Here is a 23091-nt window from a genome sequence, read left to right on the forward strand (position 1 = left end):
ACAAACCCACCGTCGCTGGACCAGACAGGACTGGCAAAAAGCGCTCTTCACTGACGAGTCGCGGTTTTGTCTCAGCAGGGGTGATGGTCAGATTCGCGTTTATCGTCGAAGGAATGAGAGTTACACCGAGGCCTGTACTCTGGAGCGGGATCGATTTGGAGGTGGAGGGTCCGTCATGGTCTGGGGCGGTGTGTCACAGCATCATCGGACTGAGCTTGTTGTCATTGCTGGCAATCAACGCTGTGCGTTACAGGGAAGACATCCTCCTCCCTTCCTGCAGGCTCATCCTGACATTACCCTCCAGCATGACAATACCACCAGCCATACTGCTCGTTCTGTGTGTGATTTCCTGCAAGATAGGAATGTCAGTGTTCTGCCATCGCCAGCGAAGAGCCCGGATCTCAATCCCATTGAGCACTTCTGGAACCTGTTGGATCGGAGGGTGAGGGCTAGGGCCATTCCCCCCAGAAATGTCAGGGAACTTGCAGGTGCCTTGGTGGAAGAGTGGGTTAACATCTCACAGCAAGAACTGGCAAATCTGGTCCAGTCCATGAGGAGGAGATGCACTGCAGTACTTAATGCAGCTGGTGGCCACACCAGATACTGAATGTTACTTTTGATTTTGACCCCCCTTTTGTTCAGGGACACATTATTTCATTTCTGTTAGTCACATGTCTGTGGAACTTGTTCAGTTTATGTCTCAGTTGTTGAATCTTATGTTCACACAAATATTGACACGTTAAGTTTGCTGAAAATAAAAGCAGTTGACAGTGAGAGGACATTTCTTTTTTTGCTGAGTTTATATATATTTTTTTACCTCATTTTTACATTCTGTCATGAAGAGCACATGCTCAACTTGTTTTTCAATCTCAAGAGGTTAAATTAAAAAAATTACTATAGTAAGTACCTATTAAAGCTGCAATATCTAACTTTTTGGGCGACCCGACTAAATTAACATAGAAATGTGAGTTATAGATCTGTCATTCTCCATGAAAGCAAGTCTAAGAAGCGGTAGATATGTTCTATGTGCGCTATTTCTATGCTTCCCTTTCTGAAGTTTCACCAGCTTCAAACAGCTGAAAATATATATGGAAAAGATATTACAAAGCAGTTTAAATGGTAAAATGATACTTGATTGAATTGTCACATAAACGGAAATTAGGCAAACCTATTAGAATTGTAGCAACCAGGAAATGCCGGAAATCTTTAAGCGCCAAATAAAGTAACAGGGTTGAAGAATTTTATCTTAAATCAGCCATACATCCCCTTGTGACAGGGGGAATATAAGCTTGTTGTGTGCAACAGGGAGGGGCAATTGAATTAAACCTTCACAAAATTGTTAAAACATTTCTAGCCTCCCTACACACTGAGTGTACAAAACATTAAGAACACTCTGCTCTTTCCATGACAAACTGACAAGGTGAATCCAGATGAAAGCTATGATCCCTTAAGGATTTAACTTATTAAATCCACTTCAATCAGTGTAGATGAAGGGGAGGAGACAGGTTAAAGAAGGATTTTTAAGCCTTGTAACAATTGAGACAAGGACTGTGTATGTGTGCCATTCAGAGGGTGAATGGGCAAGACAAAAGATTTAAGTGTATTTGTATTTATAATGGTACCCCATCAGCTGCTGCCAAGGCAGCAGCTACTCTTCATGGGGTCCGGCAAAATTAAGGCAGTTATACAATTTTAAAAACATTACAATACATTCATTACAGAATTGACAACACACTAAGTGCTACCAAATATCTACAACACAAAATCCATGTGTCCGTGTGTGTATAGTGCATATGTTATCATGTGTGTGTATGTATGTGCCTGTGCCTATGTTTGTGTTGCTTCACAGTCTCTGCTGCTCCATAAGGTGTATTTTTATCTGTTTTTTAAACCTGATTCTACTGCTTGCATCAGTTACCTGATGTGGAATAGAGTTCGATGTAGTCATGGCTCTATGTAGTACTGGGCGCTTTCCATAGTCTGTTCTGGACTTGGGGACTGTGAAGAGACCTCTGGTGGCATGTCTTGTGGGGTCTGCATGGGTGTCTGAGCTGTGTGCTAGTCGTTTAACAGACAGCTCGGTGCTTTCAACATGTCAATACCTCTCACAAATACAAGTAGTGATGAAGTCAATCTCTCCTCTACTTTGAGCCAGGAGAGATTGACATACATATTATTAATGTTTGCTCTCTGTGTACATCCAAGGGCCAGCCGTGCTGCCCTGTTCTGAGCCAATAGCAATTTTCCTAAGTCCCTCTTTGTGGCACCTGACCACATGACTGAACAGTAGTCCAGCTATGACAAAACTATAGCATGTAGGACCTGCCTTGTTGATAGTGCTGTTAAGAAGGTAGAGCAGAGCTTTATTATGGACAGACTTCTCCCCATCTTAGCTACTGTTGTATCAATATGTTTTGACCATGACAGTTTACAATCCAGGGTTACTCCAAGCAGTTTAGTCACCTCAACTTGCTCAATTCCCACTTTATTTATTACACGATTTAGTTGAGGTTTTAGGGTTTAGTGAATGATTTGTCCCAAATGCAATGCTTTTAGTTTTTGAAATATTTAGGACCAACTTATTCCTTGCCACCCATTCTGAAACTAACTGCAGCTCTTTGTTAAGCACTATAGTCATTTCAGTTTCTGTAGTAGCTGAGGTGTATAGTGTTGAGTCATCTGCATACATAGACACACTGGCTTTACTCAAAGCCAGTGGCATATCGTTAGTAAAGATTGAATAAAAATAAATAAAATAAATGAATAAAGTAAGGGACCTAGACAGCTGCCCTGGGCAATTCCTGATTCTACCTGGATTATGTTGGAGAGACTTCCGTTAAAGAACACCCTCTGTGTTCTGTTAGACAGGTAACTCTTTGTCCACAATATAGCAGGGGGTGTAAAGCCATAACACATACATTTTTCCAGCAGCAGACTATGATCGATAATGTCAAAAGCCGCACTGAAGTCTAACAAAACAGCCCCCACAATCTTTTTATCATCAATTTCTTTCAGCCAATCGTCAGTCATTTGTGTAAGTGCTGTGCTTGTTGAATGTCCTTCCCTATAAGCGTGCTGAAAGTCTGTTGTCAATTTGTTTACTGTAAAATAGCATTATATCTGGTCAAACACAATTTTTTCCAAAACTTTACTAAGGGTTGGTAACAGGCTGATTGGTCGGCTATTTGAGCCAGTAAAGGGGGCTTTACTATTCTTAGGTAGCGGAATGACTTTTGCTTCCCTCCAGGCCTGAGGGCACACACTTTCTAGTAGGCTTAAATTGAAGATATGGCAAATAGGAGTGGGAATATCGTCTGCTATTATCCTCAGTAATTTTCCATCCAAGTTGTCAGACCCCGGTGGCTTGTCATTGTTGATAGACGACAATAATTTTTTCACCTCTTCCACTCACTTTACGGAATTCAAAATTACAATTCTTGTCTTTCATAATTTGGTCAGATATACTTGGATATGTAGTGTCAGCGTTTGTTGCTGGCATGTCATGCCTAAATTTGCTAATCTTGCCAATGAAAAAATAATTTAAGTAGTTGGCAATATCAGTCGGTTTTGTAATGAATGAGCCATCTGATTCAATGAATGATGGAGCTGAGTTTGCCTTTTTTCCCAAAATGTCAAAGCTTTTTACTATCATTCTTTATGTCATTTATCTGTGTTTCATAATGTAGTTTCTCCTTTTTTTCAGTTTAGTCACATGATTTCTCAATTGGCAGTACGTTTGCCAATCGGTTGTGCAGCCATACTTACTTGCCATTCCTTTTGCCTCATCCCTCTCAACCATACAATTGTTCAATTCTCCATCAATCCACGGGGATTTAACAGTTTTTACACTCATTTTCTTAATGGGTGCGTGCTTATTAGTAACTGGGATAAGCAATTTCATAAATGTGTCAAGTGCAACGTCTGTTTGCTCCTCATTACACACCACGGACCAACAAATATTATTTACATCAACAACATAGGAATCACTACAAAACGTATTGTATTACCTCATACACTATCTTAGGTCCAGCCTTTGGAACTTTGGTTTTCCTAGATATGGCTACTACAGTTGAAGTCGGAAGTTTACATACACTTAGGTTTTCCAGCAATTGTTTAGACAGATTATTTCACTTATAATTCACTGTATCACAATTCCAGTGGGTCAGAAGTTTACTGTGCCTTTAAACAGCTTGGAAAATTCCAGAAAATGATGTCATGGCTTTAGAAGCTTCTGATAGGCTAATTTACATCATTTGAGTCAATTGGAGGTGTACCTGTGGATGCATTTCAAGGCCTACCTTCAAACTCAGTGCCTCTTTGCTTGACATCATGGGAAAATCAAAATAAATCAGCCAAGACCTCTGGTTCATCCTTGGGAGCAATATCCAAATGCCTGAAGGTACCACGTTCATCTGTACAAACAATAGTACGCAAGTATAAACACCATGGGACCACGCATCTGTCATACCGCTCAGGAAGGGAGACATGTTGTGTCTCCTAGAGATGAACGTACTTTGGTGCGAAAAGTGCAAATCAATCCCAGAACAACAGCAAAGGACCTTGTGAAGATGCTGGAGGAAACAGATACAAAAGTATCTATATCCACAGTAAAACAAGTCCTATATCGACATAACCTGAAAGGCCGCTCAGCAAGGAAGAAGCCACTGCTCCAAAACCGCCATAAAAAAGCCAGACTATGGTTTGCAACTGCACATGGGGACAAAGATCGTACATTTTGGAGAAATGTCCTCTGGTCTGATGAAACAAAAATATAACTGTTTGGCCATAATGACCATCGTTATGTTTGGAGGAAAAAGGGGAAAGCTTGCAAGCCGAAGAACACCATCCCAACCGTGAAGCACGGGGGTGGCAGCATCATGCTGTGGGGGTGCCCTGCTGCAGGAGGGACTGGTGCACTTCATAAAATAGATGGCATCACGAGGAAGGAAAATTATGTGGATATATTGAAGCAACATCTCAAGACATCAGTCAGGAAGTTAAAGCTTGGTCGCAAATGGGTCTTCCAAATGGACAATGACCCCAAGCATACTTCCAAAGTTGTGGCAAAATGGCTTAAGGACAACAAAGTCAAGGTATTGGAGTGGCCATCACAAAGCCCTGACCTCAATTCTATAGAACATTTGTGGGCAGAACTGAAAAAGCGTGTGCGAGCAAGGAGTCCTACAAACCTGACTCAGTTACACCAGCTCTGTCAGGAGGAATGGGCCAAAATTCACCCAACTTATTGTGGAAAGCTTGTGGAAGGCTACCCGAAACGTTTGACCCAAGTAAAACAATTTAAAGGCAATGCTACCAAATACTAATTGAGTGTATGTAAACTTCTGACCCACTGGGAATGTGATGAAATAAATAAAAGCTGAAATAAATAATTCACTCTACTATTATTCTGACATTTCACATTCTTAAAAAAAAAAAGTGGTGATTCTAACTGACCTAAGACAGGGACTTTTTACTAGGATTAAATGTCAGGAATTGTGAAAAACTGAGTTTAAATGTATTTGGCTAAGGTGTATGTAAACTTACGACTTCAACTGTATATTGTGATCACTACTGCTTTCATTAGTAAAGATGTGATCAATACATGATTTCATTCCTGTGCTGTTTGTAACTACCCTGGTTGACTGATAACCTGAACCAGGTTGCAGGCACTGGTTACAGCTTGAAGCTTTTTCTTGAGTGGGCAGCCTGATGAAAGCCAGTCAATATTTAAATCACCCAGAAAATATACCTCTGTTGATATCACATACATAATCAAGCATTTCACACATGTTATCCAGATACTGACTGTTAGCACTTGGTGGTCTATAGCAGCTTCCCACAAGAATGGGCTTTAGGTGAGGCAGATGAACCTGTAGCCATATTACTTCAAAAGTATTTAACATGAGATCCTCTATAATCTTTACAGGAATGTAGTTCTGAATATAAAAAGCAAGACCTCCACCACTGGCATTTCTGTATTTTCTGTAAATGTTATAACCTTGTATTGTTACCACTGTATCAAAGGTATTGTCTAAGTGTTATTTATGTTACTGCAGGGTGAGCTGCACACAGTTGACTTCCTACTAGGGCACACCGGCTCAGTGCTAACAGCATAAATCTGGTTCATAGACACATGATTGCGGCATATAATAGCTGTAGGATCAGCAGAGGCATTCAGGGCAGTTAGAGGGACATAAACTAGGTTACTTACATTGTGTCTACCAATGCTCCTGGAATATTTTACATTTGCTAAAGCATTATGATGACTCAGCGACACAATGGTAGGGATGAACTGAGCTGGACTTGGGTCATTGATAAGTCATTGACTCAACGCAGCCTTATAATGCTGTGGGTGGATCCCACAACATATTTGGGTGGATCCCATCCTCCTTATAAAACGTGTTTTGTTTCCAAAAGGTATCGAAATTGTCAACAAAAGTTACACCCATTGAGCTGCAATAATCACGTAGCCAGTTGTGAAGAGAAATAATCCTGCTAAAGCGTTCAATGCCACGATTCAGAGAGGGCACAGGGCCAGATATGATGGGTCTTTTATTAGTGTCTAGCAGAGAGTCAATCAGCTCTTTGAAATCCAGTTTCAACTGTTCAGAGCTGCCCTTCACAATGTCATTACAACCCACATGGACTACGATAGAATCGACATCCATGTGCTGGCGTAGTACATTCGGGAGCAGCTTAGTAATGTAATTTACTCGAGCTTCGGGATAGGACATTGTTTTTGCACCAGGAACAGTCACATTTCTTACCATGGAGCTGCCCAAAATCACAGCTGGCGAGAAGGATGAGGAAATCCGCCCACTCCCACGCTACACAGCGACAGATGGAGAAGCCCTGCTCGATCCAGAGCAGGGACGGAAGGTTGCAGACGTCTACTTCAAAAACGTAGGAGAAGGAGTAGGAGTAGGCACAACAGCCGCAGACACAGGTACCCCCAGCAACAAAGGTGCAGGAAGATCAGGCTCCAGGGTGGCGAAACTATTTGTGGTTTGTATCCGCTCCGGGCCTCTCTTTGGGAGTGTAGGCTGCTTTGCTTCCACGACTCATGACATGCGACCATCGTTGATTGCCATGCTCCTCTTGCTGTGCTCCTTCGACTCCACTATCAGATTGGGGACGAGAGGCAGGAGATTTCTCCCCTGGCGAACAAACTCCGAGCAACACCGGCCAGTCGGATAATGACAAACGACAAGACGGAGATGCATCCAACATGCGCGAACGCCGTCCAGCCACCAGCGTAGAAAAGGTAAACATTCCACTCTGCGTTTTCCCCAGTTTCTTACGTAGGCTGGCTACCTGCGTGATCAAGGAAGCTACCTCATGCCTATAATCCTCAGCAAGCAAACAATTGCCGCATTGAAACTCTGAGTGATCCAGTTTATCCCAAAACAAAGCGTAGATACAGCTCCTACAGCGTTGGAACCGTTCATTTACCTCTCCAGACAAAGAGGGCTCCATTGGAAAACTCATTTGGGACTACCTTCGTTAGCTTGATGGCTAACGTTAGCAGCTTAGCTAGGTTAGCGGCTCTTTCAAGCAGACTTTAACCTGTGAGTTAAGCAGGATTCCAGGACAAGAAATAGTGGTCCTAGCTGTTAAAAGCTAACCGTGTCGCGGAATCCATGCAAAAACAAGGTCCTTGAACAGGGTATGGTAGTAGGTACCAGGCGCACAGGTTTGTGTCAAGAACTGCAACATTGCTGGGTTTCACACTCAACAGTTTCCCCTGTGTATCAATAATGGTCCACCACCCAAAGGACATCCAGCCAACTTGACACAACTGTAGGAAGCATTGGAGTCAAAATGGGCCAGCATCCCTGTGGAACGCTTGACACCTTGTAGAGTCCATGCCCTGACGAATTGAGGCTGTTCTGAGGGCAAAAGGGTGGGTGCAACTCAATATTAGGAAGGTGTCCCTAATGTTTGTACACTCAGTGTATATGGGTAACAGGGTTGACGTGTTATGCTCGACCCACTCAGTTTTGAACCACAAAACACCAGACAATTGTCCAAAAAAGTAGAACCAGCTCACCTGCTTTTACATTATGATTTGACTATTAGATGTTCAATGTTTCTTTTGAAAAACATTTTTTTAAAGGGAATATTTTCACCATATTAAAACGAGAGTTCAGTTCACGTAACAGGGTTGACCTTAAAATAAGGGACAGGCTTTTTTGATTTGAAAATGAATCACTAATCACATTAAATACATAATAATCTTCAGAAATGACTGTCAAAGAGACAAAATTACTACGGCTTTAATATGATGGTGAAAACTTGAGAAATGTTGGGGTTAAGTGGGTTAAAATCCTTCTAGAAGTCACAGAGGGTGCACAGAGGGACATGTCAAAAAGCTGAATTTTGGCACTTTAGCAATTCTTTATTACAGATGTATTGAATTTTCCATGTGGTCTATATTAAAAGGAGCTTCATTTAATATAACAGCTTTTAAAATTCAATATTGGTGAACAATTTCTACTTAAAATATCAAAGGGAAACAAAAAGGGACTCATTTCGTGGAACGACCCCTTTACTGTAGTGCTCACCAAACAAAAAGGTTTGTATCCTTGTGCAAACTAATTGAACAGAATGGTACTCAAGATGTGTATTGTTTGAGTGTCAACAACACATTGACCATAAGCTCTTCCTCAGAAAGTGGGAAAGAAAAGAACCCCCAGGTTCCATATTATATGCATACCCCCCCAAAAAGTGGGTGATCAGTCACCTAGTAGAGTTGGCGCAACAGTGCCCTTCTGTTAATGAACCTCAACCCTCTAAGCTTGGGAGCCAGTCTGTTTCTCCTCTCCAGCCAACTCCTTATGGAATTGTCATGCCAAACATTGCAATGACAGCAATGGAGTTTGCAAGAGCACAAACAGATCTAAGAGCAGGCTACATCCCTCTCCCAATCAGGATAGGTCAGTCACCTGGAGGTGAGGGCGCAGGCCACCCTGCTCCACTGCTCCACCACGGGCGGGTGGTGCCTCCAGTTGGCCAGCATCTCCCGAGCAGTCTTCCAGTAGGGCGGCGTGGGAAAGCAGCGGGCGCACGCCAGCAGCCACACCTCAAAAAGCACCGCCATTAGCTTCTCCGCCAGCTTCTCTGCCACGCCCACTAGGCACAGGGACGAAAGAGGGAGAGGGTCAAACGTTAACGGGATGCTGAGAGTCATTTCTATGTTTAGATCCTCAAATGAATATCTAGGCCATCGATTTCTAGTTACTCAAATAAATAAAATGAATACTAGAATAATAAAAGCAATATGCTTATGTAACAGCATTGTTTCAAACCAATCTACACAGAATACCCCATAATGACAAAGTGAAAATATATTTTTAGAAATGTTTGCAAGTGTATTGAAAATGAAATACAGAAATATCTCATTTACATAAGTATTCACACCCCTGAGTCAATACATGTTAGAATCACCTTTGGCAGCGATTACAGCTGTGAGTCTTTCTGGGTAAGTCTTTAAGAGGTTTTCACAACTGGATTGTAAAATATTTGCCCATTATTCTTTTCAAAATTCTTCAAGGGCTGTCAAATCGGATGTTGTCAAAACTGTAACTCGGCCACTCAGGAACATTCAATGTCTTCTTGGTAAGCAACCGCAGTGTAGATTTGGCGTTGTGTTTTAGGTTATTGTCCTGCTGAAAGGTGAATTCATCTTTCAGTGTCTGGTGGAAAGCAGACGGAACCAGGTTTTCCTCTAGGATTTTGCCTGTGCTTTGCTCCATTCCGTTTATAATTTATCTTGAAAAACTCCCCAGTGTTTAACGAATACAAGCATACCCATAACATGATGCAGCCACCACTATGCTTGAAAATATGGAAAGTGGTACTCATTAATGTGTTGTATTGGATTTACCACAAACATAACACTTTGTATTCAAGATAAAAAGTTAATTGCTTTCCTTTTCACTCTGTCATTTAGTTTAGTATTGTGGAGTAACTACAAGGTTGTTGATCCATCCTCAGATTTGTCCTATCACAGCCATTAAACTCAGTAACTGTTTTGAAGTCACCATTGGCCTCATGGTGAAATCCCTGAGCGGTTTCATGCCTCTCTGGCAACTGAGTTAGGAAGGACGCCTGTATCTTTGTAGTGACTGGGTGTATTGATACACCATCCAAAAGTGTAAAACATAACATCCACATGCTCAAAGGGATATTTTATGTATGCCTTTTTTTTTTTTTTACCCATCTACCAATAGGTGTCCTTCTTTGTGAGGCATTGGAAAACCTCCCTGGTCTTTGTGGTTGAATCTGTGTTTGAAATTCACTGCTTGACTGAGGGACCTTACAGATAATTGTATGTGTGTGGTACAGAGATGAGGTAGTCATGTTAACCACTATTATTGCACACAGAGTGAGTCCATGCAACTTTTATGTGACTTGTTAAGCAATTTTTTACTCCTGAACTTATTTAGCCTTGCTATATCAAAGGGGTTGAATACTTATTGAATCAAGACATTTCAGCTTTTCATTTTTAATTAATTTGTAAAAATGTCAAAAATATACAATTCCACTGACATTATGGGGTATTGTGTGTAGGCAAGTGACAAAAAAAAACCTCAATTTAATCTATTTCAAATTCAGGCAGTAACACAAGATGTGGAATAAGTCAAGGGTGTGAATACTTTCTGAAGGCACTGTAGCTAGCCATTTCACATTGGATACACTTAATCAATTCGTTCAACAGATGCAGTCAGCGGTTTCACTGAAAAGTAGTGTAATGAGGGACTTTCAGTACACAGATAAGACATGTTATGCAGTGGAACAGCTGTCTGATTCCAGAGTCAGTCAAACCTCTGCTATACTACGCCCTTACTGACAGGCCATGGTCAGACAATTTTTTCCAAAGTTCTAAAAAGGGCTAAGATAGGCATCTTTTATCAGATATGAACAATCTGATAAAGGCACCAAACGTAAGAAAACAAAGCGAAACAGGGAGGGACTACCTGGACTTGTCCTACAAGAAAGATTAATTTTCTGTTACAAAACATTTTAAAACGTTGCGTGCCCTAATGAACATGACCCTGGGAAACCCAGTAAGTGGTGGTGTGGTGAGGTGAGGAGACGGGGCTGACCTCCGATAGTAGGCGGGGCCAGCAGCGTGTCGTTGATCCGGAGCAGGAAGAGCAGCAGTACCTCCCAGGTCTCTCTCACCATGGAGACGGACTCCCTGGCCAGCTTCTGCACTGCCGTCAGCACCTGCTGGCACAGCCGGATGTGGCTCAGACTGTACTGCTCCGGCCTGAGAGAGGGAGGGAAAGAAGACGAGAGGAGAGGAGAGATATAGGGTGTGTTGGGGTATGAGACGGGGGATGTGGTAGAAGAAAATAGAGAAGAGTGTTTGAGGGAGTGTGTGTGTGTGTGTGTGTCAGGGTTTCCGTTAACCGGTAATAGCCGGCTTTTGGTCATTAAAAAAATTGAAAAGCCGATATAAAATTGGCACTGGCCAATTGTCCCCCCCAAAACATCCCATGGGGAAATAATGCTTTTTAGCCTATTCATTGATGGAAATACATTTGACCGGTCATGCTTATCGGTCAATGGGTTCATTTGCATAATTGTGTGGAATTAAATTGGCGCTTGTATATTCGTTATGTGTCTTATTTAACACATGCACAGCATACAGATACAGAGCCTTTAACGGAAAATATGTCAGACCGCGCTTTTATAAGCCCAATCATTGCACAACAATTATAAATGCAATCTTACGTTCAAAATCGTTTTTTGGCCATGATTAAGAACACCTAATATTTGTATTTCTCAACTGGTAATTGAAGTGCGCTTCCATTCGCCATTCAAATGCCTAGGCAACGGAAGGCAGGCTTTATCAGTGCGTCACACCACTTGCAATGAGATAGAGGCAGTATGCATTTTGAAAACATATACAGTTGAAGTCGGAGGTTTACATACACCTTAGCCAAATACATTTAAACTCAGTTTTTCTCAATTCCTGACATTTAATCCTAGTAAAAATGCCGTCTTAGGTCAGTTAGGATCACCACTTTATTTTAAGAATGTGAATGTCAGAATAATAGTGGAGAGAATTATTTCTTTCAGCTTTTATTTCTTTCATCACATTCCCAGTGGGTCAGAGGTTTACATACACTCAATTAGTATTTGGTAGCATTGCCTTTAAATTGTTTAACTTGGGTCAAACATTTCAGGTAGCCCTTCCACAAGCTTCCCACAATAAGTTGGGTGAATTTTGGCCCATTCCTCCTGACATAGCTGGTGTAACTGAGTCAGGTTTGTAGGCCTCCTTGCTCGCACACGCTTTTTCAGTTCTGCCCACATATTTTCTAGAGGTTTGAGGTCAGGGCTTTGTGATGGCCACTCCAATACCTTGACTTTGTTGTCCTTAAGCCATTTTGCCACAACTTTGGAAGTATGCTTGGGGTCATTGTCCATTTGGAAGACCCATTTGCGACCAAGCTTTAACTTCCTGACTGATGTCTTGAGATGTTGCTTCAATATATCCACGTAATTTTCCTTCCTCGTTATGCCATCTATATTGTGAAGTGCACCAGTCCTTCATGCAGCAAAGCAGCACCCCCACAGCATGATGCTGCCACCCCCGTGCTTCACAGTTGGGATGGTGCTCTTCGGCTTACAAGAACCCCCTTTTTCCTCCAAACATAACGATGGTCATTATGGTCAAATAGTTTAAATTTTGGTTTCATCAGACCAGAGGACATTTCTCCAAAAAGTACGATCTTTGTCCCCATGTGCAGTTGCAAACCGTAGTCTGGATTCTCTATGACGGTTTTGGAGCAGTGGCTTCTTCCTTGCTGAGCGGCCTTTCAGGTTATGTCGATATAGGACTCGTTTTACTCTGGATATAGATACTTTTGTACCTGTTTCCTCCAGCATCTTCACAAGGTCCTTTGCTGTTGTTCTGGGATTGATTTGCACTTTTCACACCAAAGTACGTTCATCTCTAGGAGATAGAACGCGTCTCCATCCTGAGTGGTATGACGGCTGCGTGGTCCCATGGTGTTTATACTTGCGTACTATTGTTTGTACAGATGAACATGGTACCTTCAGGCGTTTGGAAATTGCTCCCAAGGATGAACCAGACTTGTGGAGGTCTACAAAAAATGTTCTGGGGTCTTGGCTGATTTCTTTTGATTTTCCCATGATGTCAAGCAAAGATGCACTGAGTTTGAAGGTAGGCCTTGAAATACATCCACACCTCCAATTGACTCAAATGATGTAAATTAGCCTATCAGAAGCTTCTAAAGCCATGACATCATTTTCTGGAATTTTCCAAGCTGTTTAAAGGCACAGTCAACTTAGTGTATGTAAACTTCTGACCCACTGGAATTGTGATACAGTGTTTTATTAATTAAATAATCTGTCTGTAAACAATTGTTGGAAAATGACTTGTGTCATGCACAAAGTAGATGTCCTAACCGACTTGCCAAAACTAGTTTGTTAACAAGAAATGTGTGGAGTGGTTAAAAAACAAGTTTTAATGACTCCAACCTAAGTGTATGTAAACTTCCAACTTCAACTGTAGCTACTTAATTATTTGAAACATTAACATTTTATGAAATATTATGAGGCATGTTTTACCTTCCTTCAAAGTAGCCTAGGCAAAATCCTACCATATCCGGATGCGATTATTTTATAGAGATTTCCATATGCCATTGAAACCAGTAGCCTATTTCTCTCATGTTCTATTGGTTTTGAACTTTCTTTCATTGTCCTGTAGCTAAATGCACATTCACACGTAGTCTACTGCCTTGTGCGCAATGCTGGGCTTATAATGTGAAGAAATAGTTATTCAACATTTTAAGCTAAGCGTTCTGATCCGTTACATCAGATTCATTGCTTTTTAATGTTTTTTTATGTAGCCTTGGCCTACTGGTTGTATGAATTTGGGATCTACCATCCCACAACTGTCCTAGAATCTTTTTGGCCTATATCGTTCTCATCAAGCTGACCAATAGAATAGGTCAACTTTTTTTTTCTATGGGGGATAGTAGATTGACATAGGTGGCACGTCCATAAAGTAAATGTAATTAAATTGCTTAAATGATATACATTGAGGGAAAAAAGTATTTGATCCCCTGCTGATTTTGTACGTTTGCCCACTGACAAAGACATGATCAGTCTATAATTTTAATGGTAGGTTTATTTGAACAGTGAGAGACAGAATAACAACAACAAAATCCAGAAAAACGCATGTCAATTTTTTTTTTGCATTTTAATGAGGGAAATAAGTATTTGACCCCCTCTCAATCAGAAAGATTTCTGGCTCCCAGGTGTCTTTTATACAGGTAACGAGCTGAGATTAGGAGCACACTCTTAAAGGGAGTGCTCCTAATCTCAGCGTTACCTGTATAAAAGACACCTGTCCACAGAAGCAATCAATCAATCAGATTCCAAACTCTCCACCATGGCCAAGACCAAAGAGCTCTCCAAGGATGTCAGGGACAAGATTGTAGACCTACACAAGGCTGGAATGGGCTACAAGACCATCGCCAAGCAGCTTGGTGAGAAGGTGACAACAGTTGGTGCGATTATTCGCAAATGGAAGTAACACAAAATAACTGTCAATCTCCCTCGGCCTGGGGCTCCATGCAAGATCTCACCCCGTGGAGTTGCAATGATCATGAGAACGGTGAGGAATCAGCCCAGAACTACACGGGAGGATCTTGTCAATGATCTCAAGGCAGCTGGGACCATAGTCACCAAGAAAACAATTGGTAACACACTACGCCGTGAAGGACCGAAATCCTGCAGCGCCCGCAAGGTCCCCCTGCTCAAGAAAGCACATATACAGGCCCGTCTGAAGTTTGCCAATGAACATCTGAATGATTCAGAGGAGAACTGGGTGAACGTGTTGTGGTCAGATGAGACCAAAAGCGAGCTCTTTGGCATCAACTCAACTCGCCGTGTTTGGAGGAGGAGGAATGCTACCTATGACCCCAAGAACACCATCCCCACCGTCAAACATGGAGGTGGAAACATTATGCTTTGAGGGTGTTTTTCTGCTAAGGGGACAGGACAACTTCACCGCATCAAAGGGACGATGGACGGGGCCATGTACTGTCAAATCTTGGGTGAGAACCTCCTTCCCTCAGCCAGGGCATTGAAAATGGGTTGTGGATGGGTATTCCAGCACGGCAATGACCCAAAACACACGGCCAAGGCAACAAAGGGGTGGCTCAAGAAGAAGCACATTAAGGTCCTGGAGTGGCCTAGCCAGTCTCCAGACCTTAATCCCATAGAAAATCTGTGGAGGGAGCTGAAGGTTCGAGTTGCCAAACGTCAGCCTCGAAACCTTAATGACTTGGAGAAGATCTGCAAAGAGGAGTGGGACAAAATCCCTCCTGAGATGTGTGCAATCCTGGTGGCCAACTACAAGAAACATCTGACCTCTGTGATTGCCAACAAGGGTTTTGCCACCAAGTACTAAGTCATGTTTTGCAGAAGGGTCAAATACTTATTTCCCCCATTAAAATGCAAATCAATTTATAACATTTTTGACATGCATTTTTCTGGATTTTGTTGTTGTTATTCTGTCTCTCACTGTTCAAATAAACCTACCATTAAAATTATAGACTGATCATGTCTTTGTCAGTGGGCAAACATACAAAATCAGCAGGGGATCAAATACTTTTTCCCTCACTGTAGCCTAAATAAGCCAACTCCTGTCTATACAGAAATAAATGTAATAATTCAAAATAGGCAACTAAAGCATGATTTGGCCACAGATGATCATTAGCTTCCCCTAGCATAAAAAATCAATCATAATTTCCGCATGACCTACAGTCGGAAGGAAAGGCAGCGGGCAATTTGGGCAGCACATGCTGCAAATACAAAATAGATGATTGTTGAGTTGCGACTGTCAGTGAAAAGTAGAGGCCCAGCCAGGCATATCGCAGGAAAACATACACTAAATATACAAAAGTATGTGGACACCACATTTCAAATTAGTGGATTTGGCTATGTCAGTCACACCCGTTGCTGACTGGTGTATAAAATCAAGCACACAGCCATGCAATCTCCATAGACAAACATTGGCAGTAGAATGGCCTTACTGAAGAGCTCAATGACTTTCAACGTGGCACCATCATATGATTCCACCTTTCCAACAAGTCAGTTTGTCAAATTTCTGCCCTGCTAGAGCTGCCCCGGTCAGCTGTAAGTGCTGTTATTGTGAAGTGGAAACGTCTAGGAGCAACAACGGCTCATACGCAAAGTGGTAGGCCACACAAGCTCACAGAAAGGGACCGCCGAGTGCTGAAGCGCGTAGCGTGTAAAAATCGTCTGTCCTCGGTTGCAACACTCACTACTGAGTTCCTAACTGCATCTGGAAGCAACTTCAGCACAAGAACTGTTCGTCGGGGAGCTTCATGAAATGGGTTTCCATGTCCGAGCAGCCGCACACAAGCCTAAGTTCACCATGCGCAATGCCAAGTGTCAGCTGGAGTGGTGTAAAGCTCGCCGCTACTGGACTCTGGAGCAGTTGAAATGCATTATCTGGAGTGATGAATCACGCTTCACCATCTGGCAGTCCGACAGACGAATCTCGGTTTGGCGGATGCCAGGAGAACGCTACCTACCCTGATGCATTGTGCCAACTGTAAAGTTTGGTGGAGGAGGATTAAAGGTCTGGGGCTGTTTTTCATGGTTCGGGCTAGGCCCCTTAGCTCCAGTGAAGGGAAATGCTATATCATACAATCACATTCTAGACGATTCTGTGCTTCCAACTTTGTGGCAACAGTTTGGGGAAGGCCCTTTCCTGTTTCACATGACAATGCCCCCGTGCACAAAGAGAGGTTCATACAGAAATGGTTTGTCGAGATCGGTGTGGAAGAACTTGACTGGCCTGCACAGAGCCCTGACCTCAACCCCATCGAACACCTTTGGGATGAATTGGAACGCCAACTGCGAGCCAGGCCTCAGTGCCGACCTCACTAATGATCTTGTGGCTGAATAGAAGCAAGTCCCCGCAGCAATGTTCCAACATCTAGTGGAAAGCCTTCCCAGAAGAGTGGAGGTTGTTATAGAAGCAAAGGGGGGGGACCAACTCCATATTGATTTTGGAATGAGATGATCGACGAGCAGGTGTCCACATACTTTTGGTCATGTAGTGTAGTTTGGAAAGCAAATGGCTATTGCTGTAAAGAGAAGTATGAAAAAACTAATCTGTCTTTAAGTTATCAATATTCTCAACTTAAATTGAGCGAAAAACAGTAGACCTATAGCCTATCCTATTGGCATCAGCGGAGACCATCGGCCATATCCCAGGTGAGTGCAGACTGCGCATATTCACTCTTTATCAATGTTGGGTCAGTGCCACTTAAAAGTTTGCTTTAGGACAATAATTTCCTCCTCCAGTTTAGATGAACGTCATATTCTATTTGTGTCTCCCCTTCTCGTAGGCCTATTATATGGACAATGTATTTTTTATTGATTGTATGTCAGTGTTAGCAGAGTAGGCTACCCTGTAATTTGTCATATTAAAAATATTCTGCTAATGTCTCCAGTCATATAAAGTGTGGTAGAATTGCATGAAATGTGTTTTTCCCGTACAAAGAAAGAAGAAACGTATCTGATACAGCCTATTGCCGAGGCCTCTACACTATACGTGCTCAGCCATCTTTTTTTGCGAACAGTGATTAAGTTATATTATTAGCCTAAATGATGACTATCCAATCTAGTCATCACATTACGAATAGTAGGCTATCTTACATAAATCGCAATGATGCATGGAATGCTTTATTATAAAGGTGCATTTTTATGGTGACATTTTGCTTCCCCAAATATTTTGCTAACATCTTCAAAGTGTACGGTAAGGACACACGTCAATACATCCTCTACTTGTATGTTCTGTTAAGATTAATTACCATAATCTAAATGTGATTTCTGTCATTCTGAGCACCGTGGGTGGACGCCCTAATCAGATTATGCACCCAATGCGTATGGGTCCGGTACATTTCTCAAATGTCCGGTAAATTAAAATGCTGCCGCTCAAATGTCCGGCGCTACATTTTCATAACGGAAACCCTGGTGTGAGTGTGTTTTGTGTGCGTTCGTGCTTGCGTGCACGCTCAGCTCAACTGTGGCCATACCTGGGTAGGAAGACGTTGTAGAGGTGTTTGAGGATGGTCTGGACATACAGGTTGGGCTCCTTTACCACTGGCTGTGGAATGGAGTCCCGGGGCGTCACCAGGGCCATCATCCAGTCTGTGTACACATCCACACACAGCTTCACCGTGTCCCCCTCCAGGGGAAGAGTTAGGCCGTAGCACAGCACCTCCATGGTCCACTTCACCTGGAACCAGAGTCAGAGAGACAGTTATGACCGATTCACACTATAGCTCCAAAACTAGCCAAACCAAACCGACGTGTACTGGGCTGGCCTGGTTACGTATCCACCATAGTTGCACGAACTGTGCTGCAATGGACAGTGTAAAGAAAACATCTGAGCCAGCAGAGTACGGTTCAGATCGGCCCAAGTGTAAATCAGGCATTATAGGCTACCCTTCACGCTAGTGTGCCAACCCAAACCGTACTGTGATGGCTCAGATATTTTATTTTCAGTGTCCAATGCAAAAACGGTTCCAGCAACTGTGGTGATTGCGTAACCGGGCCAGCGCAGTACAGCTCGGCTAAGCTCTGTAGTGTGAAATGGGCATTAGGCATCTACTCCCCTCTGAACCACTTGACACTGCTAATGTGACAATTTGGGGCGAATAACTGTTAATGCATTCAACAATGCTACAATGTTGCCATGCTTGGCAAGACAACAACAAGTTGGCTAAGGCAGAAACAGACAGATGGCACCGAGGATAGCCTCATCCAGACAGGCCCCATTAACTCTACCCCACATCAATGACAATGCTCTCGGTCCATCCCTCACCTCTTTGTCCGTCTTGAGGATGTTCTCGGTGGCCACGGGGATGGCGGCCGTCCCCAGGGGTTTGACCACAGCGTTGGCCACCTCCAACCCCACGCCTCCAGGGTACGTGTGCAGGACACTGAGGTGGCCCTGGTCACTCTGCACCACTAGGTGCAGCGAGCGCCAGTCTGAGTACATTGTGTCGCGGCTCCACTCTACTGTTTCCACAAGTGTCCACCTGCACAATCAATTAGTATAAATATAGCTCATTAGCTAGGTTCCTAGTAGTATGGTGAAGATGTTGCATAACTGTCATTATGCCTTTGTGTGTGTGTGGAAGGAATTGGTAGGTGCAAGGTAGTACAAGACCTTAACTATTGATAATTTGACTCCAGCCAGAATTAGCTAAAAAGTTGACAGTGAAAAGTGGGCGTCAATACCCGTTAGATAACTACCTATCTGTATCATGGAGAAAATGAATGCATTAACCTTAACGTTACTAGCTAACGTTACCTACATAGCTAAGACCTAGCTAGCTAAATATTAGCATAAGCGTAGATAGATAGGTAACGTTATGATACATACTTGAAACGTTATGGAAACACAGCCTGTTAGCTAGCTAGTTAACCTGAGCTAACCCCGTAGCTACTCGAACCAGGAAGCATCTGCAACGCTAGCTAGCTAACCTTTCTATTTCTCTCATTAATAATAATAATAATAACCGCTAACGGCTAGCTGATAGCACTGCCATTTACCTAGCTAACCAATTCGTCGTGAAGTCACCAACGAATCAAATCTTACCAGTTTATTCACGTCCATTAGCTAGCTAGCTAATTCCCGTAAAGGGTAAGCTGATTTAGCATTTATGGAAAGAGCATCAGTGGTTACCTGCTGTTAATAGCTAGCTAACGTTAGCTGTAGCAAGCTAGCTAATTAGCTAGCTAGGTATTGCTCGAGAAATTGAAGCAAGCTACAGGAAAGTTGCATTTACCTGCGCCAAGGGAAATGGTTTTCATAACAAGGTGACTTGTCATCACAACACCAGCTATCCCAATTTAGGCAATCTCCAACAATGTCAAGGCTAGAGGACTACGCTGCTGCTTTGGCTTCACTGAATCAAGTAATGCAAAGTCCTCGGCTGACTGCTGTCATTGGCAACGGGATGAGAAAGACAATGGTGAATGAGCGCCCCATGTGGGCTAGTCGAAAACAGGTTGTCCACATGGACACTGACAGTGCCTTCATTCCTTGTCAACTTCCAAGTAAAAATTGCTTTCATCCAAGACAGGTGCAGAAGACGGCACACACACATAATGGTAGATGCCCCCCCACAGATAATGGTGGTTAGAGGAACTTCAGACAGGTGACAGGTCAAAAGTTTGGACACACCTACCATTCAAGTTTCTATTTTATTTTACATTGTAGAATAATAGAGAAGACATCACAACTATTTAATAACACATATGGAATTATGTAGTAACCAAAAAAGTGTTAAACAAATCAAAATATATTTTATATTTGAGATTCTTCAAATAGCCACCCTTTGCCTTGATGACAGCTTTGCACACTCTTGGCATTCTCTCAACCAGCTTCACCTGGAATGCTTTTCCAACAGTCTTGAAGGAGTTCCCACATTTGCTGAGCACTTGTTGGCTGCTTTTCCTTCACTCTGCCGTCCAACTCATCCCAAACCATCTCAATTGGGTTAAGGTCGGGGGATTGTGGAGGCCAGGTCATCTGATGCAACACTCCAGCACTCTCCTTCTTGGTAAAATAGCCCTTATACAGCCTGGAGGTGTGTTGGGTCATTGTCCTGTTGAAAAACAAATGATAGTCCCACTAAGCCCAAACCAGATGGGATGGCGTATCGCTGCAGAATGTTGTGGTAGCCATGCTGGTTAAGTGTGCCTTGAATTCTAAATAAATCACAGACAGTGTCACCAGCAAAGCACCCCAACACCATAACACCTCCTCTTCCATGCTTTACGGCGGGAAATACACATGCAGAGATCATCCGTTCACCCACTCCGCGTCTCACAAAGACAAGGCGGTTGGAACCAAAAATCTCAAATTTGGACTCCAGACCAAAGGACAAATGTCCAATGGTCTAATGTCCATTGCTTGTGTTTATTGGCCCAAGCAGGTCTCTTCTTCTTATTAGTGTCCTTTAGTAGTGGTTTCTTTGCAGCAATTCGACCATGAAGGCTTGATTTACACAGTCCCCTCTGAACAGTTGATGTTGAGACGTGTCTGTGACTTGAACTCTGTGAAGCATATATTTGGGCTGCAATTTCTGAGGCTGGTAACTCTAATGAACTTATCCTCTGCAGCAGAGGTAACTCTGGGTCTTCCATTCCTGTGGCGGTCCTCATGAGAGCCAGTTTCATCATAGCGCTTGATGGTTTTTGCGACTGCACTTGAAGAAACTTTCAAAGTTCTTGATGTTTTCCGGATTGACTGACCTTCATGTCTTAAAGTAATGATGGACTGTCATTTCTCTTTGCTTATTTGAGCTGTTCTTGCCATAATATGGACTTGATCTTTTACCAAATAGGGCTATCTTCTGTATACCCCCCTACCTTGTCACAACACAACTGATTGGCTCAAATGCATTAAGATGGAAAGAAATTCCACAAATTAACTTTTAGGAAGGCACACCTGTTAATTGAAATGCATTCCAGGTGACTACTTCATGAAGCTGGTTGGGAGAATGCCAAGAGTGTGCAAAGCTGTCATCAAGGCAAATATATAAAATATATTTTGATTTGTTTAACACTTTTTTGGTTACTACGTGATTCTATATGTGTTATTTCATAGTTTTGATGTCTTCACTATTACTCTACAATGTAAAAAAAATAGTAAAAATAAAGAAAAACCCTTGAATGAGTAGGTGTGTCCAAACTTTTGACTGGTAGTGTATGTAGGCCTAAACTACATTGCACAAAAATATAAACGTAACATAAAAGTGTTGGTTCTATGTTTCATGAGATTAAATAGAAGATCCCAGAAATGTTCCTTACGCACCAAAAGCTTATTTCTCTCAAATGTTGTGCACACATTTGTTTACATCCCTGTTAGTGAGCATTTCTAATTTTCTAAGATAATCGATGCCACAGATGTCTTAAGTTTTGAGCAGCGTACCATCCTGCATCCCACTGCGGGCTTGCTTCTGAAGCTAAGCAGGGTTGGTCCAGGATGGGAGACCAGATGCTGCTGGAAGTGGTGTTGGAAGGCCAGAAGGAGGCACTCTTTCCTCTGGTGTAAGAAAAAATATCTCAATGCCCCAGGGCAGACATTGCCCTGTGTAGGGGTCCATCTTTCAGATGGGACGTTAAATGGGTGTCCTGATTCTCTGTGGTCACTAAAGTTCCCATGGCACTTATCGTAAGAGTAGGGGTGTTAACCCTGGTGTCCTGGCTAAATTCCCAATCCGGCCCTCCTAACATCATGGCCACCTAATAATCCCCAGCTTCCAATTGGCTCATTCATCCCCCCTGCTCTCCCCTGTAACTATTCCCCAGGTTGTTGATGTGTTCTCAGTCAACTTACCTGACTGCAGGAATGTCCAACAGAGCTGTTGCCAGATAATTTAATGTTAATTTCTCTACCATAAGCCGCCTCCAACGTCGTTTTAGCGAATTTAGCAGTACGTCCAACCGGCCTCACAACCGCAGACCACATGTAACTACACCAGCCCAAGACCTCCACATCCGGCTTCTTCACCTGCGGGATCGTCTAAGAACTGCCACCCGGACAGCTGATGAAACTGTGGGTTTGCACAACCATAGAATTTCTGCACAAACTGTCAGAAACCGTCTCAGGGAAGCTCATCTGCATGCTCGTCATCCTCACCAGGGTCTTGATCTGACTGCAGTTCAGCGTCGTAACCGACTTGCAAATGCTCACCTTCGATGCCACTGGTACGCTAGAGAAATGTGCTCTTCACGGATGAATCCCAGTTTAAAATGTACCGGGCAGATTGCAGACAGCGTGTATGGCTTTGTGTTGGCAAGCGTTTTGCTGATGTCAACATTGTGAACAGAGTGCCCCATGGGGGTGGTGGGGTTATGGTATGGACAGGTATAAGTTATGGACAACGAACACAATTGCATTTTATCGATGGCAATTTGAATGCACAGAGATACCGTGACGAGATCCTGAGGTCCATTGTCGTGCCATTCATCCGCTGCCATCACCTCATG

General features: G+C 42.8%; 1 protein-coding gene across 5 annotated transcripts in view; it reads right to left on the minus strand.

Moving 5' to 3' along the window:
* Nucleotides 1-20149, minus strand: part of LOC121538246 (ral GTPase-activating protein subunit beta-like) — a 49832-nt gene extending 29683 nt beyond the window's left edge. For 3 of the 5 annotated variants that reach the window (XM_045207158.1, XM_045207155.1, XM_045207154.1), the window contains exons 1-5: nucleotides 19881-20149; nucleotides 18911-19127; nucleotides 18120-18322; nucleotides 11109-11275; nucleotides 8946-9132 (exon numbers count right to left, since the gene is read on the minus strand). In XM_045207158.1, coding sequence (XP_045063093.1) covers nucleotides 8946-9132; nucleotides 11109-11275; nucleotides 18120-18322; nucleotides 18911-19087 — 734 coding nt within the window. In that variant the 5' untranslated portion in view covers nucleotides 19088-19127; nucleotides 19881-20149. The remainder of the gene's footprint in view (nucleotides 1-8945; nucleotides 9133-11108; nucleotides 11276-18119; nucleotides 18323-18910; nucleotides 19128-19880) is intronic. The other 2 variants (XM_045207157.1, XM_045207156.1) reach the window with 1 other exon arrangement.
* Nucleotides 20150-23091: the final 2942 nt, after the last annotated feature.

Source organism: Coregonus clupeaformis, chromosome 24, assembly GCF_020615455.1.
Source record: "Coregonus clupeaformis isolate EN_2021a chromosome 24, ASM2061545v1, whole genome shotgun sequence".
Taxonomy (NCBI): Eukaryota; Metazoa; Chordata; class Actinopteri; order Salmoniformes; family Salmonidae; genus Coregonus; species Coregonus clupeaformis.